Source organism: Acinonyx jubatus, chromosome F2, assembly GCF_027475565.1.
Source record: "Acinonyx jubatus isolate Ajub_Pintada_27869175 chromosome F2, VMU_Ajub_asm_v1.0, whole genome shotgun sequence".
NCBI classification, from domain to species: Eukaryota; Metazoa; Chordata; class Mammalia; order Carnivora; family Felidae; genus Acinonyx; species Acinonyx jubatus.
The window spans coordinates 3,790,145-3,813,541 of record NC_069394.1 but is presented as its reverse complement, the minus strand read 5'-3'; the positions used below and the strand labels follow the sequence as shown (position 1 = coordinate 3,813,541).

Sequence of the window (23,397 nt, the reverse complement as noted above, 5' to 3'; positions counted from 1 at the left end):
CCTGCCACCTCTCTGGTCTGCCTGCTGTATTACTGGTCACAGGGAATGACATAGGTCCCTGCTGCTTTCGGACTCTGGAATGTGCCAGCCCTCACACAGGAAGGCTCCTGTCTCAGTCCTTCCAGGCTGCACTGTAAGAGCCCATCTCTGGGTCTGCTCAGCCCCTTAGACTGGGGCATCTCTAGGGCCCCAGCACGTGAGCGCAGCAAAACGTACAGCTCGCTAAGCAGGTAAACACTGGGGCTGGAATCCCTGGTGTGCCCAACTGCTTATCTGGTCATTACAGATTCGATGCTGACGGGTCCAGAGGTCCACCATCTCCACGGAAACAGGTCGAGCTAGCCCTACATGCTACATGTGGGCCACTGTTATTACTCCTTAGAGGAGTGTCAAATTAGGCTCAAATCTTGGCATAAAGTCTAAATATTGAGAAAATATCACTAAAATGCATAATAAGAGTATTAGCCAATTCAATCTTTGGTCTTTTCATCTGCTTGAATCCAGGTTGACAACAGCAGAATTGTGCTATTCATCCCATGCCAGATGTCATTACCAGATATGAGAGGGAGGGAGGGAGGGAGGGAGGGAGGGAGAGAGAGAGACAGAGAGAGAGAGACAGAGAGACAGAGAGAGAGAGAGGTGTCTTACTGTTCATTCTCTTTAATGGAATCCGCCTGTAGGGACGGTCTCTCAAAAACTCCCAGTCAGTACATCTAGGAGACAGATGTACCTGGCACATGGTAGACATTCAATAAATATTTGTTGCATGAATTATTAAGCAAATACAGAAAATGGGGATATCAACCTCTTAAAGGAGGCAAAACTAAAAGGAGAGAAACCAAAGACATTTTCAGCATGTTTCTGGTCGGTGTTATCAAAATATAAGCATTTTGATGGTCAGCATTATCCCACTAGAAGGCACTGCATCCTGGCCAAGGGCCGCTGGCTTGCAGGGCGACTGATGGGCTTCTGGTAAGCGCCCGCTCCCCTTCTTCCTGTGTGTGAGCTGGAGAGGTTGTCATCTCTAAGACAGGGCGGCGGAGCCCCCCTGGGACTTGAAACCATGGAGAACGACCTGGGCCAGCCCAGGGGTGCACCTGGGAAGTGGCAGGTGCGTCATCAGCAGGTGCTACCGTAGCCCTAACAGCAGGGGTGCAAACCACCCCCCCCCCATTCCGAGGCTTCGTGCTTCTATCTTCACCCAGAATGAGACACTCGGGAGACAGATGCCTTCCTGCCAGGCCCCCCACACACACCGCCCTTCCCTCCATGGGCCAGAGGCGGACTCGTTCGCAGCCAGGACTCCTGGTCTGAGAGAAGCTCCCCGCATGAAGCCCAGAGGCCTGGGAGCAGGGCATGTCCTGCCTCACATGGGGACGTGCACATCTAGAGGTTACAGAGCCTCTCCACCCCAAACCCCCCTACCCCAGCATCAGCATCACAACCACAGATACCAGGACAGGAGAGCTCTGTGCCTTCTGCTGTCCCCCAACAGGACGGGGGTGGGGGGCGGGGTTGTTTCCTCGATCTTCCCTGAGGACAGGCAACCCCACCGGGCAGCCGGCTTCACCACGTCCTGGATGGACTCACAGGCGACCCAGCCAACCTCTCCCCAGGGGTGCGAGAGCACGCGTCAGAGACGGGAGGGATAAAGGAGACGGCCTGGTGTGCAGGGTGAATGCCGCTGCCTTCTGGGCTCTGTCACCAGCAGGCACTGGCTGGGCCCCGACCCTATGGCTGAGCTCTGGGTGGGCTCGAGACAGGGAGGACTCCAATCATCCCTCCTTTTCACCTCCTTCTGTACAAAGGCAAACACCTTAACTATGTGATGTGCCACTGAGATTCTGAGTCCCCGGGGACTTGGGTTTAATGTCTTATTCCCGAAGCCTCCGGTTTACATGTGAAGGGCTTATTTTGTCCCAGCTCCTTGGGGACAGGGTCTATCAGCTCCAGACCCTCTCTAGTGGGCACAAAGCAATGTGCCTCAACTCTTGGAGATGGCCACCTGCAGACTGAGGATCTGTCCAGAATCCAGGGAGATGGTCTAGAATGATCTGGGACTGCTGGGCCATCCCCTACCCTCATCCCTCGAAGAAACTTCTACTCACCCTACAAAAGCCACTCTAACATCTCCCCTTGTGTCAAGCCTTCTCCAAGGGCCCCATGCCCACAGCTTCCACCCCTGAACCTCACAGACGTGGTGTGATGCCCTGCCCTGTGCCTCAAGTGCATGTCGTCCCCAGTTGGCGAGCCACACCCCGCAGGGCCATGAAGAAACACTGAGGCTTCTCTTGCCGTCTCAGCCTAAGCGTCTCGCTGAATACCCAGCCCAAAGCAGGTGCTCTGGAAGACGGTCGAACACTCACACAAGTGCGCCTGGGATCCTCTCACGTGCTCGCTTGTGGAAAGGAGCACCTGCTGTGAGCCAGGCACGTCCCAAGTTTGCAGCAGGGCCGGGGACTGCCCTAGGCGCTCTCGTGCAGCACTGCCCCTGTGAAACCCCTCAGGGTTCTCATGCCTTGTAAGCCGTGCAATGCGATTTCAGTCTCCCGGACAACTGACCGGGAGGAGTGGACAGTCTGTGAAGCCTGGAGCCCAGCATTGACAGGCAGGCATGAGAACGTGTCACTAACACAAACATCAACACTGGCAAGAAACATGTGATTTGAGACGTTCCAGGGAAGTGGCCTTTCCTCACCCTGATCTGATACCCCGTTGGTGGGGCCCTGGGAGTGGGAAGAGGCTAAGAAAGGACAACCTTGGTCCGTGTCTCCTTGACACAACCCTTTGTCTACAGCTCCACGGTGAAGCCCCTCGGGGGTCCTTCCCAGAGGGCAGAGCCCCCAAGCAGGGTGTGCCCAGTGCCAGGGCGGCCACCGTGAGAAGGATATGATTCTCCAGTGGACGCCCAGCTTGCTGTCGATCTCCAAGCCGCGGGCCTCCTGCCTCTCCTCCTCCAGCTGCTTTGGATTTGCAAGCTGTCCCTTCTCCCCAGGGGATTCTGGGAAACTCTCGAAGCTGAACTTGTCCACTTGAATGGCCATTCTAAGAGAAGGGGGGAAAAAGCAGAGGATTAATCAGCAGGGCAGTATCTTCTGCTGGCTGTTGGAGAATCAGCACATGCCAGCGTGAGACGGTATAATGAATCATTATCGTTAGTAATTCATAATGGATTCATTCCAAGAAAATGAAATAATAGACTCCCAGGGTAGCAGTGGCTTCAGAGCTGGTTCAACACACAGTTTAGAGCTGAAGACACAGTCAGAGAGCCCAACCTCAGAGAAGACTCACATACCCCGAAGGAAATGTAATTTCTGGAACAGGACAAAGCAGACGGGACCCCATGTGGAAAATCAGAGAGGACTAGCAATTATTTAGCCCTGGGGGCCCCAAAAGCCTCCTCATCAGAGCCCTGCCCATCAACTCCCATTTCACCTTCGGCCACAGGACTTGCTCACACACACCAGGCCTGACCAGCTACACCCTGCCCATCCCCTTCTGGCCCCTGCACCCAGGACCTTGTCTTGTGACACCCACCCCTTCGGGTTTCTGCTCAACGGTCACATCCTCCACAAAGCCTCCCTGCCTGCTGTGTCCAGCCCTCTCCACCTTCTGGAAGCTTCTAGAACACACCAGGCTCTTTCTGCCTTAGCCTTAGTGCTAAGCTGTGGGGCTGGAGCCCCACACTCTCGAGGTCTGAGCTTAAGGAAGGTGTTCTGGGCACCTCCCCCACAGCATCCTCCTCCTTTCTCCCCCCCTGGCCTCCCCTCCATGGCAGCATCCATTCTGCCATAGCCTTTCCCACGCGCTGTAGACACGAACGTGTGGGCTTTGCTGTCCAACAGCTCTACTGGAATTTAGCTCCCTGAGGACGGAGGTCTGTGTGGTCTTGCTCCCACAGTCTCCCAGGCCTGGATAATGCCTGGCACGCCACAGCAACTCGGCCAACAATTCCCCGCATAAACGAACACGTGAACTAAGCACGTTCCCAGACAGCCTGGGCCGGCGTTCACCTCCTGCCTGACCTCTGCACCTGTGCCCTTCTGCTACACCCCCAGACCCTACAGCACCTGACATGTAGACGCCACATGGCACACAGGTGTGGGCGCTCTAATCGGCTGCTTGCAGCCTGCCTCAGCTCCCGACCGTGACCTTCATGCCGGCAGAGGCTGTGTCTCACTGATGCTTGCAACCCTGCCTCTTAGCACAGAATCAGGCATACAGGAGGTGCTCAGTAAAGGCGTGTTACGTGGATAGACGGAAGGAGAAGGGGAGGAAGGGGTTTTCTTTATGTGAGGCCCCCGACGTTCTGGCTCAACCGAAAGTTGACAGAGTCACTCAAAGGATAAAAGTGAGTGTGTTATCCCAGACTCTGGTGTGGCCCAAACATTCAGCCAAACCCAGTATGATCTAAGCGGCCCTCGGGGCTATTCCGTGGGACAACCAAGAGACAAGAGTTGCTACTCTGTTCGGGGTGTACACACCTAAGATTCAACCCCAAGAACCTTAACAGCTTAGCGAAAACTACTGGGGTGTCAGGAAATGGATGGCCTTTGGCCAGGAGATGTCTGAGGCTTGGAGACTCCCAAAGAATGAGAGACTCCTGTGCACACAGAGAACATGGCATCCCATAGCAAGAACTTCGTTCCAGAGTCACACTGACTCTCTTTTCAGCCCGTAAAACTCGTTTCAAGCCCAGAAAAAGCGGGAAAACAGCAAAAAGCACAATAAGGAAACAAGGACTCATCCTTAAACCCTAATTGTAATACTTTAATTCTAGAGTCTTTTTTCTAAGTATTTGTATTTTAATGCAGTTCAAACTACTATAGGTGTATGTTATCACACGTCTCATTTTATACGAACACACACATATATACATGCATTTTATATCTTGTTTTACTCTTTCAAGATACTGTGAACACGTTCACATCATTAAAAATTAGTCTGCAGAACGTCTTGTCACCCAACCCTGTCATCGCTTACTTAACAATTCCGCTATTTTCAGACTCATACTTTCCATTTTTCAAAAAGTTACTATTGAAAAAAATCCTAAACATCTTTGTGCTTCAATTTCCTGTCTGCATTTATGCTGCGGGTTGAGGTCCACATCTAGAAGCAGAGACCGAATCGAGAGGGTGGAAAAGGTCAAGGCTGGCAGGTGGGCGCCCAGTTCCTTCTCAGAAAGGCGTTCACTGGGGCACGCGCCCCAGGCAGCGAGGCTGGCGCCCCTCTCCCTGCGCCCCTGCCAATACTGGCCATGATCGATTTTCCGCCTTTGCTAGGAAGGGGCGAAATGCTACCTCACTGATGTTTTAATTTGCAGGTCTGAATCGCTCCTGAAAGAGAACGCTTTTTGAGAAGCTTATTAGCCATTTTTTGTACATACATTTCTTCCCTTGCGAGGTGTCTACATGTCCAGCAGGAGTGCCTCTAATGTCTCACTCGGTATAGGCTCTTTCCAGGCCCCACCTCGAAGGAAGAATGAACCAAACAAGGGCTCTCCTTAAGCTAAAGGTCAGAATATTCCTAAGTTTCACTAAAAACGCCAATTTCAGTTCATCACCTGATAACCCGAAAGGAACTAATAACTTTCACCTTTGAAAGGGGTTTGGAAACATTCTGGATACCAGGCTCTTCCTGTTGCACACAGAAGGAGACAGCGCACCTAGAATGCCAGATCCCCGGGGCCAGAGACACCCCAGACGCTATGGCCACCGGGATTGTATTTATGTGATCACTTGAAGGGCTTTTCTCAACAATCTCGATGAAGTAAGCATCACACTACATTCCGCCCCCACCCCGCCCCCCCCGCCCCCAGCCTTGATGAAATCATGGCCACGCGGGCCCACAACACGGAAGGGGGAAGAAAATGAAATGTAACAGACACTACGTGCCAAGCCCTGTGCTAAGTGTCCTGCACGTACCTTCGTCTGATTTATGACAGCAAGTGTAAGGACGGGAGCGGTTTGCTTTCTCACAGCTCTGATGAGGCGCTGGGCACGGGCTGCAGCCCCACACCACAGAGCCTGTCGCTCAGACTCAGCACCACGGTTTTGTTTTTCGCTCCATTTGGCTCCCTCTTGCTCAGGCAGAGCACCTCAAAGGAAATGATGGCTTGCTCACGCCGTGTGCAGAGCCGGAATGGGACACAGACCTAGTGACCGTGAAGCCTACTGCCACGTGAACCGCCACTGCCCCGCCACCTGTGACAGAGCTGTGAGCATCCCGAAGGCGGCACCCCTCCTTTCCCACAGGTGCTAACGCTGAGGTACCAAGAAACCGAGTACCACACCAGGGTCACCCAGCTCCAAGCCCTGGAGCCAGAATGCCAAGGCTGGAGGCCAAGGATTATTTCCCCAAACCACAGGCAGCATGGCTGGCCTGGACATCGCTACGTGGTCTCAGAGCACAGCCCCCAGACATCACCACCTCCGCCTCTATCCTCACCTCCAGGAAGGAGAGGGCAGTGTGCGACGACCTGTTTTCCTAGAGCCCAGTCTTGATGAGTGACCTCTCCCGCTGTGGGAAGCTGCTGTATTACGTGCAGCACCAGGGACAGCACCAGGCGGCAGTGGGGGGGGGGGGGGGGGGGCGGGGAGGGCTGCCTGAGAGCCCCAGGAGGGGTCCTGGCTCTGAGTCCAGCCGTCTCACTGGCTTCAGCCATCATGGTTTGAGGCTGTTGCTTCTGTCAGAAAGCCACGCGGACTGGGGACGACAGTGCTGCCGGCAATGACAACGACCAGGGAGGTGGGAGCAGGCAGAGGACAGAGCCCTGGGTTCAGAGCTGGATGCCCACTCCAACCCAACCAGAGATGCGGTCGGCAGTACCTGACCCGGAGGGAGGGCTGAGAGGGTTCACACCTTCTCACCCAGGCCTGGTAGCAGCCTCCATCAGCCCAGGGAAGGATCAGCCTCACGCCCTGGACGATGCACATCCCTCTTCTCAGTTAACAAGCATTCCTCATAACCAGGAAGCAACAAAACCCTCAGCAGACACAGAAGCCATGGCATCCCCACCGCCCTGCCAAGGACAACTTCCCGGGCACAGCCCTCCTCAGTTGGGTATAAGCTCATGGCCCTGTGAAACCTCTTCTTGGGGGTGAAGCAACACGGATGGGAGAGTATTGGTGCAATCCCCCACAAACAAGCGTCCAAAAAATAATCCCAAACACAGCTGACCCTCTGGCAAATCACAGCAAAACCGGAAAACACTATCTTCAGTAATGACAAAGGGAAGGAAAGGAGAACAGGTGGGCCCAGGACCCACAGGGTGTGGGGGCGCACCTGCCGTTGGGGCAGCTGCAGGGGTTTGGCACGTAGCCGCACGGTCTTCACGGGGGACTCACGCCAGCACGGAAATCGTCCTTCACGCACCTTTTCACCAGGATGCCTCTCCTGTCCGTTGTTGGTTTCTACTTATTTTAATTTTTTTTTTCATTTCAAAGTATAATTGGCACGTATTAGTTCCGGGTGTACAACACAGTGATTCAATGCTTATGCGCCACCTGAATGTTGCCGACAGTAAGCGCACTATGGTATTAGTAACTACACTCCCCATGCTGTACGTTTCATCCCCGTGACTTATTTTTTTGCCTGTCACCGCCCGCCTCCCCTCGGAAACCACCAGTTTGTTCTCTGTATCTACGAGTCTGTGTCTGTTTTCCTGTTTGCTCGTGTCTGTGTGTGTTTAGTTTCCACATGGAAGTGAAACCATACGGTGTTTTTCCCGCTCTGGCTTATTTCATTTAGCATCACGCCCTCTAGGTCCATCTACACTGTCACAAATGGCAGGGTCTCTATTTTTAATCAAGTAGCAGCATGACGCTGAGCGCAAGGGGCATGACCTACAGTCAGTGGCTGGCTTGGGGCAAGAATCTGTTCTCTGGGCTCTCTGTCCAGTGTGGTCTCAGAAGCGGGAGGGCATCTGCGAGGGACGCCAGGGCGAGACCGATCCCTGGTGAACGGCAGAGAGTGGAAGAGCCCGGCCACTTGCTGGCCGAGGAGGCAACCTCCAGGGCTCGGCCGCCAGCTCCACGCGAGGGCTTTCTCAGTTGTCTGTCTTCCACGTACCCTGTAACTTCTCGAAACCCAACCTCATTTTCTGAAGTGGGGAATATGCCCACTGGCTTGCTGGTCATGCTGTCGAGAAGTCTGATCCTGTGTGTAAACATGTGTGGCACTTTGTCAGGGTCCCTCTGGATTAGATGAAAGGACCAGACTTGAATCCCAGATGGGGGAGAGGCCCAGGCCCCACACACACCTGTCAGGACAGGACGCCTTCAGATCTTCTAAATCCGTGCTCAAGGGCCAGCTCTCCACAAGGTTTGCCCAACCGCACAAACCCTCGCTGCACATTTCCTCCTGGGAGACTGCTATCACCCCCACAGTCCCTCAGGGTGTGCAGAACACCGCAGCTGAGACTGGGGCTGAACCCCACCTTGCACGGTTTTGTGTGGCTTAAGCGAGACGGTAGACACAGCATGGTCAGCCCAGTGCCCAGCACACAAGCGGCGCGCTATAAATAGCACCTGCTGTCATGGCGGTTAATCCCTCGTCAGGGACCAGGAGCCCACGGCACTGCAGAGCCTCGGAGGTAATCTCGGCTGCCCGTGGAACCGCGGACACTCTCATTTCAGACGCGGTTGTGAGTCTACATGCAATATCCTGGGAGCGCTCCCCGGCCTCCCCGTCAGATAGTCCCTACCGCTACTCCACCCTGTTCATCTTCGATGAGTCGGAGTTACACAAAATTAATACGACTACTGAAAGCCAATTTTCATGCTTAATCTTATGGCCAAATGTGACAATAATAGTCAAGAGTTGGCACTGGAAAAAGGTGCTGCGATTTTTGAAGAGTCTATATAAAAGCGGCGGTTTTTAAAATATCACATGATCCAGTCTTTGAACAGCTGATAACCTCACCAGGGAAGTCATAATGATGACATTTAAATACAAATCAGGGAGTTGGATTTAGAAGGACGATCCACATGTAATTAAATTGAACTTTCATTGGGAGATAATTGATAGTTATAAGACTGGTATTCTAAATTTATGTGCCGCGTCACATGGGCGTCTGCTCGGCTCTCCCGGCCTATTCTGTTTTATAATGAAGCACAACCCAAGTGAAAGGAAGCAGTCAACCTTGAGGCGCCATCCATCCTGAGGAGGGGCTCCAAGCAGGCAAGAAAATGGCATGAACATCGACATCTGGATCACACCCAAAGAAGATAATTTTCTTCTTAGGCCTCATAGATCAATTATAATAGAGAAAATCCATTATTTTTAATTGAAGAGAAAAGATACACTGGATTCCAAACACCAAAGCCCAGCACAATCCAATCAGAGCATCGCCAGGGACCGCGCCAACCACAGGCCACCTGGGTGCCATCAGTGTGCCTCACCGCCATCATCTCCATGTTCACAGCAGCCCAGAGACGGATTAAGTCTGTATGCGGCAAAAATAACTTGCCTGAGGGCACAGAGATGGCAAACGGAGGTGAGGAATTCCTCACCAGGCCTGAAGATCCTGGAGCCCGAAGCGGGCAGTGACTGGACGAGTCCAGACGGGCATCCCCGCTCTCCTGAACTCCGGGTGCACACCTGGCGGGTGCTCAGCAATGAACACCGTCCACTGTCAACAGCTGTGCACCTGCGGCCGCTGTGGTTAGTGCAGCTACAGGGCCCGAGGGGCTGGACGATGGGTCGGTGCGGCTTATGAACAAGCCTGGGGCTGGGGGTCAGGGGTCTGAGGTCCAGTGCTCTGCCCCCCACCCCGTCTGCTCCGTGCACAGGCTGGAAGATCACGAGGCCAGGGCAAGCCGAGCAGAAGCCTGCATCACACAGATAGATGCCCAGTCTCTTTCACTGGTAAAGCCTGGGTCTCTGAGGTATTCAGTCTGTCTGAATCTCAAGTTCCTCGTTGTAAACTGAAGGGGTTTCGAACACACCTACCTCTTTAGTGTGGATTTTATGAGCTCGGGGAAGGCCCAGGGTGGGAATTACAGTGGCTGTCAGGTGACAGTGGCCTCTCACCGCCGAGACAACTTCTCAGGAGAGTGACTGTCTGGTCTGAACACCCCGGTACCTTAATCAGAGTCCAGCTGGTTCCACGAGAGACAGGGGCCAGTGAAGACACCCCCCCCCACCTCCGTGACACCGAGGAAGCTCCTGCAGTCATAGTGTCTCATTCTATACTCACCCACTTTTACAGAGGGGTGAACTGAGCTCACAAGAGGGAAACAGCCCCACACAGTCATCAGGTGTTACTAAAAACAGCCAGATTCTACTGGGGTCCGCAGCCTTGGGACGCTAGCTGCTGGTGCTCACCCCGCCCCACCTCCAGGGAACTGACTCCACCCACCCTTGCAGCCCTGGCCGAAACGGCTTCCCTGAGAGGCGTCCCTGCCTGCCCCCTCTGCTTTCTGAGCCTCCGAGGTGCCCGGGGATCGCCAGCGTCCATGCCTACCCCACCCAGGGCAGGACCGCGTGTCCACGCGCCGAACTTGCTCTGGGACCCCCGGTGAGGGGACAGGTGCAGCTCCAGGAACACCCTGCACTTGCAGACGCTTCTTTTATAAACTTTACACACTTTCTTCTGTATCAGAGGGAGAAGGACGAAACGAACGCTGCTTCCAGTGTCCGGAGACTGTGGCCCCGCTGCAGAGAAGCCAGGTCTGAAGCGTGGGACGCAAGGAGCGCCTGCTTCTACCTCGGCCAACGTGTGTGTGGAGGCACAACCCCTTAGCTTGCACGTCTGTAGGTGAACATTGATTTCAGGACCCGTAAGTACCTTCCTTGGCACGGAAAACAGCGCCCAGTAAAAGGAGGCGTGCGGGTGTGCACGGGGCCAGCAAGGGCGACCACACGGCGAGGCACCAGGTCCTCCCTCCGGTCCAGGCAACACCTGGGACACCTGTTTCCCAGAAGCCAGAGCCCAGTGGGGTGGGGGTGGGGGGGCAAGTCTCCAAAGTGAGAAGGCGACTTTGCTAAGTGCATCACGAAGGACCACGCAACAGAGCAGTCCCAAACCCCCCCAGTGAGTAGGGGCAAACACTCACCGCCAGGACCCCAGGCCCAGAGAAATGAAGAGAAAGAGACAGGAAGAAAACATCTCTGGCAGGTTTTTTCCCCCTAGTACGCTGCCATAGAGAGAATGCACGAGCAATACACAGAAGTATTTTTGACATCTGGATTTAAGACGGACCGTGGCGGTTTCCCTCGTCAAGACGCAAAAGGACCAACGGAGTTAAATAACCCTAAAGTAGCTTTCAAAGAGCAGCTACAGATCGATCAGACAGGGAAACCGATCAGAACGCGGCACAAGGATCCCGTACACTGCCAATTCCAAAGGTAAATGAAAATATACCGGACGTGTTCAAGGACACCGGTGTTTCAATTATCCTCCACGGAAATAAAAATTCCCTTGTAGAAACACGTTCCTGTTAAAGGGAGCTGAGCCTGTAGAAATTCCTACGTTGTTATCAGCCCTTGTGGGCAGCCATCTGTCCACGTTAGCATGCGGATTCCCCCACCTTCCACAGGCCACGTGCCTGCAGTCACCTACCCTGGGGATGGGGGTTCCCTGTGAGCCACGGGGACGGTCTCGGCAGGGGCCAGGGGCACCTGACTACATCCGCACCTGTGGAGTGGTCCCCTCCCCGAGGACTTCCTCACAGGCCGGGTGTACCACTAGGCTCTCCGCCATGTCTCCACCGCCCGGGTGATAAGTGTCGTCACAGGATAGTCTGGATCCTACAGGAGAGGAAGCTGGGACTCGGACCACCGAGCAGCATGTGGTGGGATTGGCACACCAAGGCTCAGGGGTCAGAGGAGCAGAAGCGCCCGGGGTCCAGGGGAGCCGAGTCTCCCCACATCACAGTGCTGCCCAGAAAGGGTCACAGGTGGCCTGGCAGACGCCGACCGGTCCCCAGGGCCGAGCCCTGACACGTGTGAGTCACCTCTGCGGACTCGGTTCTCTCGCCAGAAGGCAGCGCTCCTCTTGCAACAGTCATGTCGTGCCCCAGGAGTATCCTGGACATCGAGCCTCAAGCGTGTCTCCTGTGCAACGAGCACACTACCTGTCTACAAGCAGGTGAGCTGTGGACTAACTAGGACAGTGTGTGCTTAATAATAAGAAAGCCTAGGGGCGCCTGGGTGGCTCAGTCGGTGAAGCGTTCGACTTCGGCTCAGGTCATGATCTCACAGTTTGTGGGTTCGAGCCCCGCGTCGGGCTCTGTGCTGGCAGCTCGGAGCCCAGAGCCTGCTGCTGATTCTGTGTCTCCCTCTCTCTCTGCACCACCGCCCTCCCCCCCACCGGCTCACGCTGTCTCTGTCTCTCAAAAATAAATAAATGTAAAAAAAAAAATTAAAAAAAAAAAAAAAGAAAGCCTTTTAGAAGTTCTAGTTCTTTTATCGCTATCGTTACTGCACCTCTACCTTCTCACCGGCACCTCAGATCGATCCGCCCCAAACCAGACACACGACGTGCCCAAGCCTACACTCCTCCTGGGCCTTCTGCATGTCACCTCCCTCGGGGCTGCACTCCCCACTCCCCTCTGCCCTCCAGGCCTGGGATTCCAGGCGAGGCAGCCCCTGCCTCCTTCCCCACACCCTAGTCCAGGCCTCCTGCCCTGGGGTGTCATTCTAACTGCCGGCCCCGCCCTCCTCTCCCAAGCCCCCGGTACGCTGTGCCCAGGACACGGATCACAATGTATACGAGCTGCCCTGGTTCTGAAGGGCTCGCACTTTCCTGGGGGTGCGGACAAGTGGAGGCCGGCCTTGGAGGACCGTGGTCCTGCCAAGTGGTTTCCTAGAGTTTCCAGAGCTTTCTTCAGACAGACGGGGTCAAGGAGGTTTAGCAGAAGGCAGGGATCAGTCATCCCTGCACTGACAGAAGAAGCCAGATGGAAGGCTGGATTGGCGGGGTAACTGGTGACAAGGCCAGTGTGGAGGCCGGTGCGGTGGCCCAGATCCAAGAGAGCGTTGCCCTAAGAAAAACGAAGTTCCCAAGGTATGGAATTCTCAAAGGGACTGACAAATTGCCTAATTATCATATGTGTACAAAATAGCATTTGTGTGGCCAGCAAACAGCATAAATACAGACTATTTATAGAACACAGACACAGAATTAAAGGAGATTCCTGGAGGAAATAAAAATTAGAATACATTTCCCGAAGGCCAAAACTCTTTCAAAGAGGCAAGAGTGCCAGGGAGGAAACAACTTGCTAAAAGAGGAACCCCTAACATGTACGTGGCCCTCCTCTGGGCCAGGCCCCGCTCCGTCTGTGAGCAGACATCAGCGGGATGCTGGGCGCAGGACGGGTGGCCGAGCCCAGCCTGAACTAGCAGCGCGAGCTCGGGGAGCCGCAGGGGCCAGGCAGTAGCCGGGACATGGCAGGGCCCGGATGCCTCAAAACAGCGTTAGGAGGGTGCCACGGTCCCGGGTGCAGCACGCGGCCCCAGAAGGTCTAACAGCAGATGGCACCACCAGAGCCCCGGTGAGGCCTGGTGTGAGGGGTCCAGCTGGCCACAGCGCTACATTAACAGAGGGTGGGCTGGAGAGGCCAGACCGAGGCCAGCACTGGCGGGGCAGGTGGGGCGGTGATTCTGGGATAGATCCTGGGTCCCGAACTCAAGGGGGAAGGAAAACAAGAAGCGGGGGCCCGAACTGATCCTGCTTCCAGGAACAGCCTTTCTGACCCAGTCCTCCATAGTACTGCACCAGAGCTGGCTCCAGGACAGCAGTGAGCAAACCCATCCCAAGTTCAAAGTACCTTCAGGTCAAAGTGCATGTAACACACCCAACCTACCGCCCACCACAGCTGAGCCACGCCCTCCTGAAACCTGCTCACAACACACACACACACACACACACACACACACACACACACACACACACACGAGGCTACAGGTGGGCAAAACCATCTAACACAAAGCCTGTTTCATAACTGACTGTTGACTGTCCCTTGTGATGTAATGAAGACTGTACACAAAGTGACAGGATGGCTGTGTGGGCACAGGATGGTTTTCGGTGTTGGCTGTGGGCCCTCGTGATCTCCGGCTGATGGGGAGCTATGGCCACTGTCACCACCCCGTACCACATACGCATCGCTCCTGCACCATCGCAAAGTGGAAGGAGCTGGGTCAAATAATTATGAGGTTGGGGATGGTCTGTGCCAGCCTCCCCCTGCAAAACGGCTCAGAGTGACTTCCCCCCCCCCCCCCCCCAGCACTTCCAAGTCGAGACGCCGCAGAGCTGCACAGGCTTCCTTCCAGCTGCTTCCAGCTGCCTCCTGCTGTCACCACTGCTAAGGTGCCACTGTCCCCACACCTCCACGTCCCGCCACGCTCACGCTCACACAGCAGTCGGCTTACCCGGCCCACCCTCACCTGGCTGAGTCACCTTCCATCGAACCACCTCCTTTCTCACCCTCTGTGCTTCTAGTAGTTTCTCTGCAAAGTGTCTACTGATGAAATTAGCACTGAACACGCGTTTCTCCCCACACGACAAGTAGAGACCTAACCTGTCCTCACCTTCCTAGTCCAAGGCACCGTGCCTGGCACGTGAGTGCTCAAGAAAATGTTGGCTCAATCAAGAGGCACCCCGAAAGCTTTTTGTGTGGCTGAAGCATTGTCCACCTGCTCCCCCCGCCCCCAGACAGAACCACTCAGTACAGAGCAGATTGATTTAAGGCCATGAAATGCCCCCATTTTGTTAACAAAATGCCTCAATCATACTAAATCAGTTGCCATTAGTTAAAAAAAAAAAGCGCTATTACATCTAATTACACATTTCATTGATTCTGAGTTAAAGCTCTTATTTCCTAAATTAAACGAGGAAAACAAACAGGAACAGGAAACAGATTTCCCTGGCACGCGCTTGGAAGGTGTGCGCCAAGCTCGGGGAGAGGGACCCGCCAGGGTCCTCCCATCCGAAGCCTGAGCTCAGCGCAGGGAGAGCGGGGCTCTCGGGGCTGCGGAGACAGGAAATCCGGGTCTGCATTTCAGCTCTGTCTCAACAATGTCTGTGTCATCCTGAGCACATCATTTGGCCTTTTAAAGCATTTTCTTGCTGTAAAAATAAAGACAATGATGCCAACCCCAGAGTGTAGTAGTGACAGTTTAAAAAGCCACGAGCCACGCGCTGAGCACTGAGTATACACCCAAGCGGCGGTGGTAGCTGGCATCACTTCCCGGCATCCACAACATCCACACTGGCACTTAATCCCGCCACAGGGAGAAGAGAACCCCGAGGGCACAGGAAATAAAAGCTCTGCAGGAAGGCGTCCAAAGGCTGCCGCCGCCTGGGCCCACGCGCCTTCAGGCCTCACCTGTCGTGACTCACCTGCACACATGCGCCTGCCCCACGGGACCGCCTCCTGCCCGCGGACCTTCAGCACGCTCATGGGGCTGGGCCTTGGCTCATTGCTCAGGGACACACTTTGTCCAGCCTGCTCTGCCCTGTTCCCCACCCCCACCCCATGAGAGCCGCGTCCTTGCTACACTGAACACTAACGGGGGGTTTGTGCCCACTGTGTCAACACGGTGGTTTCCTGACATGTCTGCTTCACCCATCTCCATCCCCTGGACCGGGAATTCTACGAAGTGAGGAAACTAGGTCTTACTCATCTTTCACAGACCTGGAACTTGAATGTTCAACAAGTGTTTGCTGAATGAATCACTGCAACGTGCCTTGGATAACCTGGAAGATCTTAATGAAAATGAGGGGTCGGCTTGGTCCTGTGTGACCCCATAGGGAAGAGCAGAGGGACTAAAGCCACGCCGAGTCCTCCTCAGCCTAGAGACACCTGGCACATCCCCCTCCTACCCCCACTGACCGCAAAGCAAAGTTCAGGCGGATACAAAAACAGCCCCTGAGCTCTGGGGGCTGGGGGGACACAAGCAGAGCAAAGTCACACAGGACTAGCCCCCGACACCGTCCTCTCACTTTGCCCATGGCGTGGCCCGGGGTGCCCGGATGGCTGTAATTCTGATAGAAACACTGTCTTTCTGGCCAGAAACACCAGGAAAAGGGGTACCTAGGTGTGACAGGACATGTGTATGTGTGGAGGGAATCCAAGAGGGGACAGAGCCAGGGAAGGGGATCCCCCAACACAACACAGCAAAGGCTCAGAGATTGGGTCTGGGATTTGAGCCCTCAACACGCACACATACATTTGAGATTCACCTCCGAGTTGCGTGCACACAGGATGGACCCCATTCGGCACGGGCCGGCACGGACCGCGGGCGCGCTGAGGCCACCTCACGCCAGGCCACGGGAGCCAACCGTAGGCATCTCTTCTCAACACTGCATTCCGTGGTGTCGCGCTGGCAGCCTGAAATTGGCCACAGGGAAGTTTGAGCGCCGCAGAGACTAGCAGATGCCGTACGATCCACACTTGGTTATTAAAGATTTCCAGGTCACAAGTGGACAGACCCAAACGAAGGAAGCAGAGGCTTGGGGAACTGAGCTGGAGAGCTAAGATCCTGACCTCCACCCAAGGATGGGGAGCAGGATTTGTCACTGGAGCCTCACCAAACAGGCTGCCTGCCCAAACAGGCCATCCGTGTTCTCCAGAGCCTTATAAAAAGTAACATGCAGAGTTATAGTCCACAAAAAATGACATTCACAATGTCCCAATACAATTTAAAATAAATGCTATGCAAAACACCTAGGAAAACGTGACCAATTCTCAAGCACCCATGATGCCAACCTCAAGCTGATCCAAATGCTGTGACTGTCAAGGCTTTTAGGCAGCTATTATACATGCTCCCTAGGATAAAAGAAAACACACGTGGAAGGAACAAAAAAATAAAGATTTGCAGTAAAGAAATAGAAAACATTTTTTAAGGAGGCAAAAGGAAATTTTGTACCTTAAAAATATAATAAAAATTTTGAAAAACCTGACAGAATGAGTTCCATGGAACAGAAATGACAGAAAATTAAGTGAACTTGAAGACGAAGCACAAAAGAAAGTATTGTAAACGGGACTTCATAAGAATTTAAAACTTGAGAACCTTCAAACAGCACCTGAAGCAAACAGGAGACTCATACCCAGACAATAAAGAACGCTCACAACTCAATACCGAGAGCGCCAACAAACAACCTCACCAAAAATGGGCGAAAGACTGAAACAGACACTTCGCAGAAGGGGTGTAAAGGGGCAGCCAAGCACAAGAAGCCACTGAGAAGCCACCAAGAAGCCACCTGGAAGGAGCTTTCCACGTGAGCGCGTGTCCAGACCGGGGACGTGCACCTGCTTGCCTGACAAGTGCAAGAAAGCCCGGCCGCACCCCGGACTGGTTCCGATGAGCAGGGCTCCCGGATTCCTGGATGGTTATACACAGACCTGTCCTAAGAGCTAGTGGAATGAAAACAGGAGTCTCTCAAAGACTTGCACGCAAATGGCCAGAGCAGCAGATCTATAAAAGTCAGAAGGAGAAACAGCCCCAATGCCCAACAGGTGAACAAATAATAGTGGCATGTCCTTGTGGTGAAATACTGGTGGGCAGTAAAGGAGAGAGGGGCGCTGGGACACAGTACAAGGACGCAGCCCAGAACTGCAGGCCTGCGGGGCGCTGGGGTCTCCTTGGCGCTTAAGGCCTTAAAGGGACCAAACCGCATGCTTTAAAGACGTGCATTCTCCCTCTACAATGTGGTGCCAGAAGACAGAGCGAATGTCTCAGCCCAAAACCACCGGCCTCCATGACGTGGGCTCTTAGCCACCTGAAAGATGACACCTGGGCTTGAACCCTGGCCTGGCAGGTGACTGCCTTCCCTCAAGTCGATTCCCTTGTAAGGTGTAAACAGCCAGGGAACCCACCTCCCTGCAGGGTGCTGTGCTTAGTGAGCCACTGGCCAGGAAGTGTGTCCGGGCCATGGTGGTGGTGGTCACTCAGCCTCTTGTGCACCCGGACTGCCACCCTCACACCTCCACATCCCTGCGACACTCTTCCCTCCTCCCAGCAGCCACCACTAGTTACCGTTAGCGAGCAAGGACCCGATCCCTCCTCGGAACCCCAAATCCTGTATTCGGCCTGTTCAGGGGGCTTATGTGGTTTTCACCCGCACTTTTGCTGGGATCCTGCACAGCTCTCGCAAACAGCGGGCTCCCGGAGGAGGAACGCACCTTCTCCTGTGCCATACGCCCTGCGATTCCTAAGGTAAGGACCACGTGCTTCCACACCTCGAAGGACAGAGGGTGAGTGGGGCGGGGCTGTGACAGACTCTGTAATACCCTGAGGACAACTATTTTGCAGCAAATCTGTGAGAAGCAAGGGCTTAATGAAGGGCTGATTATCTTTAGTTCTATTCGTCTAAAACTTAAAGTGATTCTCTTACAAAATACAGTAATTCATGAGCAATCCCCTAACCTTGAGCTGTTAGAGGCCTTTTTGCTGCTTTCCCTAACAAAAGTCACACAGGTGGGACTGTGTCTGTCGCATCCCGGACAGTGAAGTCTCTGAGGCTGTTCACAGAACAACACAGGTTACGTCAACAACAAATGAATGTTCTTAAAACTCAGAGCCACCAGCATAAAGTCTGACAAATTTTAGTTAAGACAGGTGCCTTTAAATAACTTCATGAGGGGCGCCTGGGTGGCTCAGTCGGTTGAGCATCTGACTTCAGCTCAGGTCATGATCTCGCAGTCCGTGAGTTCGAGCCCCGCGTCGGGCTCTGGGCTGATGGCTCAGAGCCTGGAGCCTGTTTCGGATTCTGTGTCTCCCTCTCTCTCTGACCCTCCCCCGTTCATGCTCTGTCTCTATCTCAAAAATAAACGTTAAAAAAAATTTTTTTTTTAAATTTTTTTTTCAACGTTTATTTATTTTTGGGACAGAGAGAGACAGAGCATGAACGGGGAGGGCAGAGAGAGAGGGAGACACAGAATCCGAAACAGGCTCCAGGCTCCGAGCCATCAGCCCAGAGCCCGACGCGGGGCTCGAACTCACGGACCGCGAGATCGTGACCTGGCTGAAGTCGGACGCTTAACCGACTGCGCCACCCAGGCGCCCCCCAAAAAATTTTTAAATAACTTCATGACACGGCGATTTTCAAACACTGCTGGCCTCAGATTTGGAAACAAGAGGAAGCCGCTGGGCGCTGTCCACCCTCAGGCAGCTGCCCCTCCGGGCTGTGCCTGCTCCCCTCTCCCCCTGCGCAGTTTCCAGCGGCTCCGTAGCATGATAGCCCTACCTCCTCTGAGACCGTGCTCCTGCGTGTGTCCTGCAATCCCGGGCCACGGAGCCGTGGCCTGACGTGCGGGCCCCAGCAGGGCCAGGTGGAGTTCGCTTCAGGGTCTGAGAACAGGCTGACCCCAGGAGGGACCTCTGGGATCCCCTCGTGCTGCCTTTCCAGCCTCACTTCCAGCCCAGCCTCACATACCACAATCTCCCTGGACACACTGCCAAATGGGGGTGACAGCGACCCCACAGGTGGGGGGTCTTAGCCCTGGGAGCAGCACTCGGTGTGCACAGAAGGCCGTGGAAGTCACTGACGGAGGCTGTCCCTGGATGTTTCTCTAAAGCTCTGTTACGTACAGGGGACGTGAAGAAAACATTCGGCATCACGGCTGGCACAGAACAGGTGTTGGCCAAGCACAGCCGGCCCTCGGTTGACACAGAACGTGAGAACAGCTGGACTGCACCCTGAACTGTTCTCTCGGGCAAACCTCAGCCACGCCCTTAGGTGGACAGATGGCTCGGACCACACGGGAAAACAAGGGACTTGATGACTGACCGAAGCTCTGAGTTGAGCTTCTGTTGTGCATTCAAGAGAGCGATCGTAGTCAGGTCTTTAAGGAAACAGACTCCGGCTATTTGCAGCCTCCTTTCCAGCTAAGACGTTAAAAGGACAAAAAGGTAATAGTGACAAGATTAACATTCAAGGACAATTTCAATCTCTCCAGGCCTGTCGAATACAGTGAGAGGCATTCCAAATCTGGCCCCACGGAAGAGGAAATTGACGCAGACATTTCATTTTCCAGCCATCGGAGTGACCGGCGGCCCCTTGGGAGCCCAGAGTTTCCCGGGAGAGGCTCAGAAGAGGAAGGTGGAGGGAAGGAGGCCACGCGGTGGCGTCATCACGAAGGTGACATCACAACAGGGACCTTGTGAGCGTTCACCACACACAGACACGTGCATTAGGTCAGCGACTCTTCACGACCCTGCAGCGCCCCCTTTCACAGATGCAGAAACTGAGGCGCGGGCAGGCCAAGCACAGGGCTAGAATCGGCCCTGGGGCACCGGCACCGCCTCCCTTCCTGGCACTGCTATCCTGCACGAGAAGCAAGCCCGAGGCCCCGCCTCTCCAGCTGCCACCTCCCGGGCTGCTCCGGCAGGGTGAGGGCAGGAGCCCGTCGGCCACCCCAACCCCATCTCCACCATTACGAGCGTGAGGTCACGGCCATCTGAGCCGAGTATGAGCAACCTGACCGCACGAGACCGCCAGGTACCCCACGCCTCCAACCCTCACAACCACCTCGGGAGCCAGGGGCCAACACCCCAGCTCATGAAGGAGGAAACGGGCGATCAGGCAGCCTAGCGCTGAGGCAAATACAGAGGGCGGCAGCTTCCCAACGCGAGGCCTAACCGGGGGAATCCCAGAGAGGAGAAGGAAGGCTCTTCCAGGGCCTCCAACACGCGGCTCCGACAGCTGCCCCCCTGCAACCTAGTCGGTGGCGTTGGGAGTCTTAGAGCTGAAGGGGGCACAGGTGCAACAATCCCGAGCCCCGGCCTCCACTTGCCCGTGAGCTGCTGGTCCGCGTGGGCCGGTCCCTCCCGGCACAGACCTCCGTCACGGTCACGTGTTGGCCCATGGGGGTAAGACAGAGGCTCTGACTGTCATGTCCCATCACAGGGTCATTTAGGATCACAAGTGCCGCGTGGCAGGGGAGGGAGGGAAACCTCAACGCGTGAGGAGACCAAGCCTGTTTCAGCCTGGCAACGTGACTGTGATTTATCACTCGACGGCAGACGACGGTGGCCTGTCACAGGAGCGCTGCTGAAAATAAAGAATGAAAACCACCCAGAGCTGTTGTGCCACACAGCCAAATTAGAAAACGCTACTCCCTGGGTGATTTATGCTTCAAATTTTCCCTTGTTCGCAGAGAATTTGTCAAGCATTACGGGAGCACCTAGGAGTGGCAGCAGGGTTCAGGATAACAGGCGAGGTGAGTCCAGAGGTACGGCTGAGGTCGGCGGTGGCTCCGGAGTAAGAGGTCCCCAGCTTGGTGGCGCTGACCTCCCGCGTCCGGACACAGAAACTGGGTGGGCAGCGCCTGAGCCTTCAGGAGGGGCGGCCTCCTGGGAAGGGGGTGTGTGTCCTCACCTCATAGGGTCAGGGTCAGGCTCGGCCATGTGACGTGGGCCCGGGGACACACCCGCTCGGGATCAGCAGCCTGAAGGAACACGGTGTGGTTCGGCCGTCCCCCTCCCTGTGCGAGTACAGGTTACGGGCTGGCTGGCCTGACTTCTAGAACGGGAAGGGCATGCGGTGCAGGGTCCCGGAGCTTCGGCCAACCTCGCTGACGGCGATGAGCCACGTGAGCATAGCATAACCCGCTCTCCTCCCTGTCACAGCACGTGTGCACTTCAAGGCCTAGCTCAGTGGCCACCTCTTCCAGAAGCCTCCGTGACTCCTCAGCCAAGACCCATGTTTCCCCCGACCGGACCCCCAGCCCTTTACCTTGTCTACCTGGGGACTTTGTTACTTGGTTCCTTGCATTGTGGTTCTCATACTTCACTTTTCCTTCCCCGGCCACGGGATAATTTCCCCGAACACATGCCACAGGTAATACCACTACGACTCTTGTCCTAAAACAGCTATATCTCCATGAGCAAGATCTCTTCCACATTTAAGAAATATTGAACGATACTCTATGTGGTAGCTATACAATGAGTGAGCTAACATCTCCTGCGGGGAGGAATTCCTAACTTCTGTTAATCCATTTAGAATAAAGGAGAGCAACTACTTACAAACCCTCGGATGCCAGGCCAGAGCAGGACCCTGGGGCCAACAGAGGCCACGTCGGAACAACAGGGCCAGAGTCCCAAGCCCCCCCCCACGGCCTCCCGCCGGCTCCCTGGCCACGCCGAGGCTCAGGTCTCTGCGCCTGCATCTGGGCCTTTCCTCTGAGGACCGCCGGCGGTCGGATCTGACTCGTCCACACACGCTTGCTCATTTTCCTGATACCTGCCCTCAGCTGGGCCCTGTCTCGGTTTCTGATCCACGAGTACTGAGCTGCGGGGTCGAGTCAGACATACGTGACGTGTGATCTAAGCCCACAATCGGTTTTCCACGGGCACCTGTTTCAACATCAATTTCCCCCAAGAAAGCAGCTCGGAGGGACCAAGGATAGGACTCCCACGTCTGCCTTGCCTGCTGTGTGAGCCTAGTGAATCACACAACCTGTCTGAACCCTAACTTCTTTACCTGCAAATGGCAGTAATAACGCCTCGAAGGTTAAGGTAAAGACGAGGAATCATCTGCTCTAATTTGCAGCTGCTGGTAGTTACCAGCTGCTATTTTAGAACTCTGTCTGATGCGACAGCTTCCTGCCCGCAATTTCTCCATCCTCAGCTGAGACCAAATTACAGAAGCAAACATGAGAAGTTACTCAGCAGAATTCACGTTCGAGGACAAATTCGACCAGAAGGACGAAGCCACGCCGCAGCTCTCATTCATCCCACACAACGTTCTGTGCGCTGACACGGCGCCATCACTGTTTTAGGGGAATTGGCCGAGTCCTTGACTTCGAGGCCCCCCCCGAGTGCCCCCAGAGACAGGCTCACCAACAGGGTGCTTGGTGGTGGTGCCCAGCGGTGCCAATTTTCAGACGAGCAAGCTCTGGGCTCTGTGGACGTCGCTCTCCCAGCCTCTCGGACTGTGTACCACGGCTGGCATCACGCTACTGTCTCCGTGGTACCCGCGGCACAGTCAGCGACTGAAGTCACTGCTGCCGAAATGCTAAGTGCTTCTTCCCCTTTCCTTCTCCTCCAGCTCCAGGAACCCAACTCTCGTCCCGCGGCGGAGCCTCTGGGCTGAGCACGTGCTCAAAGACCCGCCCCTGCCACGGTGAGCGGACACCCCGGGCACAGTGCCAGGGGCCCTCCGGCGGGCGTCCCCGCAGACGGGGCGCCGCTCCAGACAGGACGTGGAGTCACTCACACTGGGGTTCGGAACCCCGGCTCTGCCAAGTGCTGCTGCGACCCTGGTCGGGCCGTGGACGGCTCTGAGGTTTTGCTCTCCCCCACTGGGTAACGGGGATGACGACCGGTGCACTTGCTGTGGTGAGAATCGAGTGCCCCCTCCTTCGTGGAGTCTTTGGCACAACGGAAACAGGAGGGACGGGGACCCGCGGGCACCATCAGGAAACCTGTGACTCCAGGCAGTCCCTTCCC

General features: G+C 55.0%; 1 protein-coding gene across 7 annotated transcripts in view; it reads right to left on the bottom strand.

The window, feature by feature from the left end:
• Window positions 1-23,397, bottom strand: part of TRAPPC9 (trafficking protein particle complex subunit 9) — a 566,520-nt gene that overhangs the window by 134,073 nt on the left and 409,050 nt on the right. For 6 of the 7 annotated variants that reach the window (XM_053208248.1, XM_053208250.1, XM_053208253.1 and 3 more), the window contains one exon: window positions 2,902-3,045. In XM_053208248.1, coding sequence (XP_053064223.1) covers window positions 2,902-3,045 — 144 coding nt within the window. Of the gene's footprint in view, window positions 1-2,901; window positions 3,046-23,397 lie in introns of those variants that run through there. The other variant, XM_053208255.1, reaches the window with a different exon arrangement.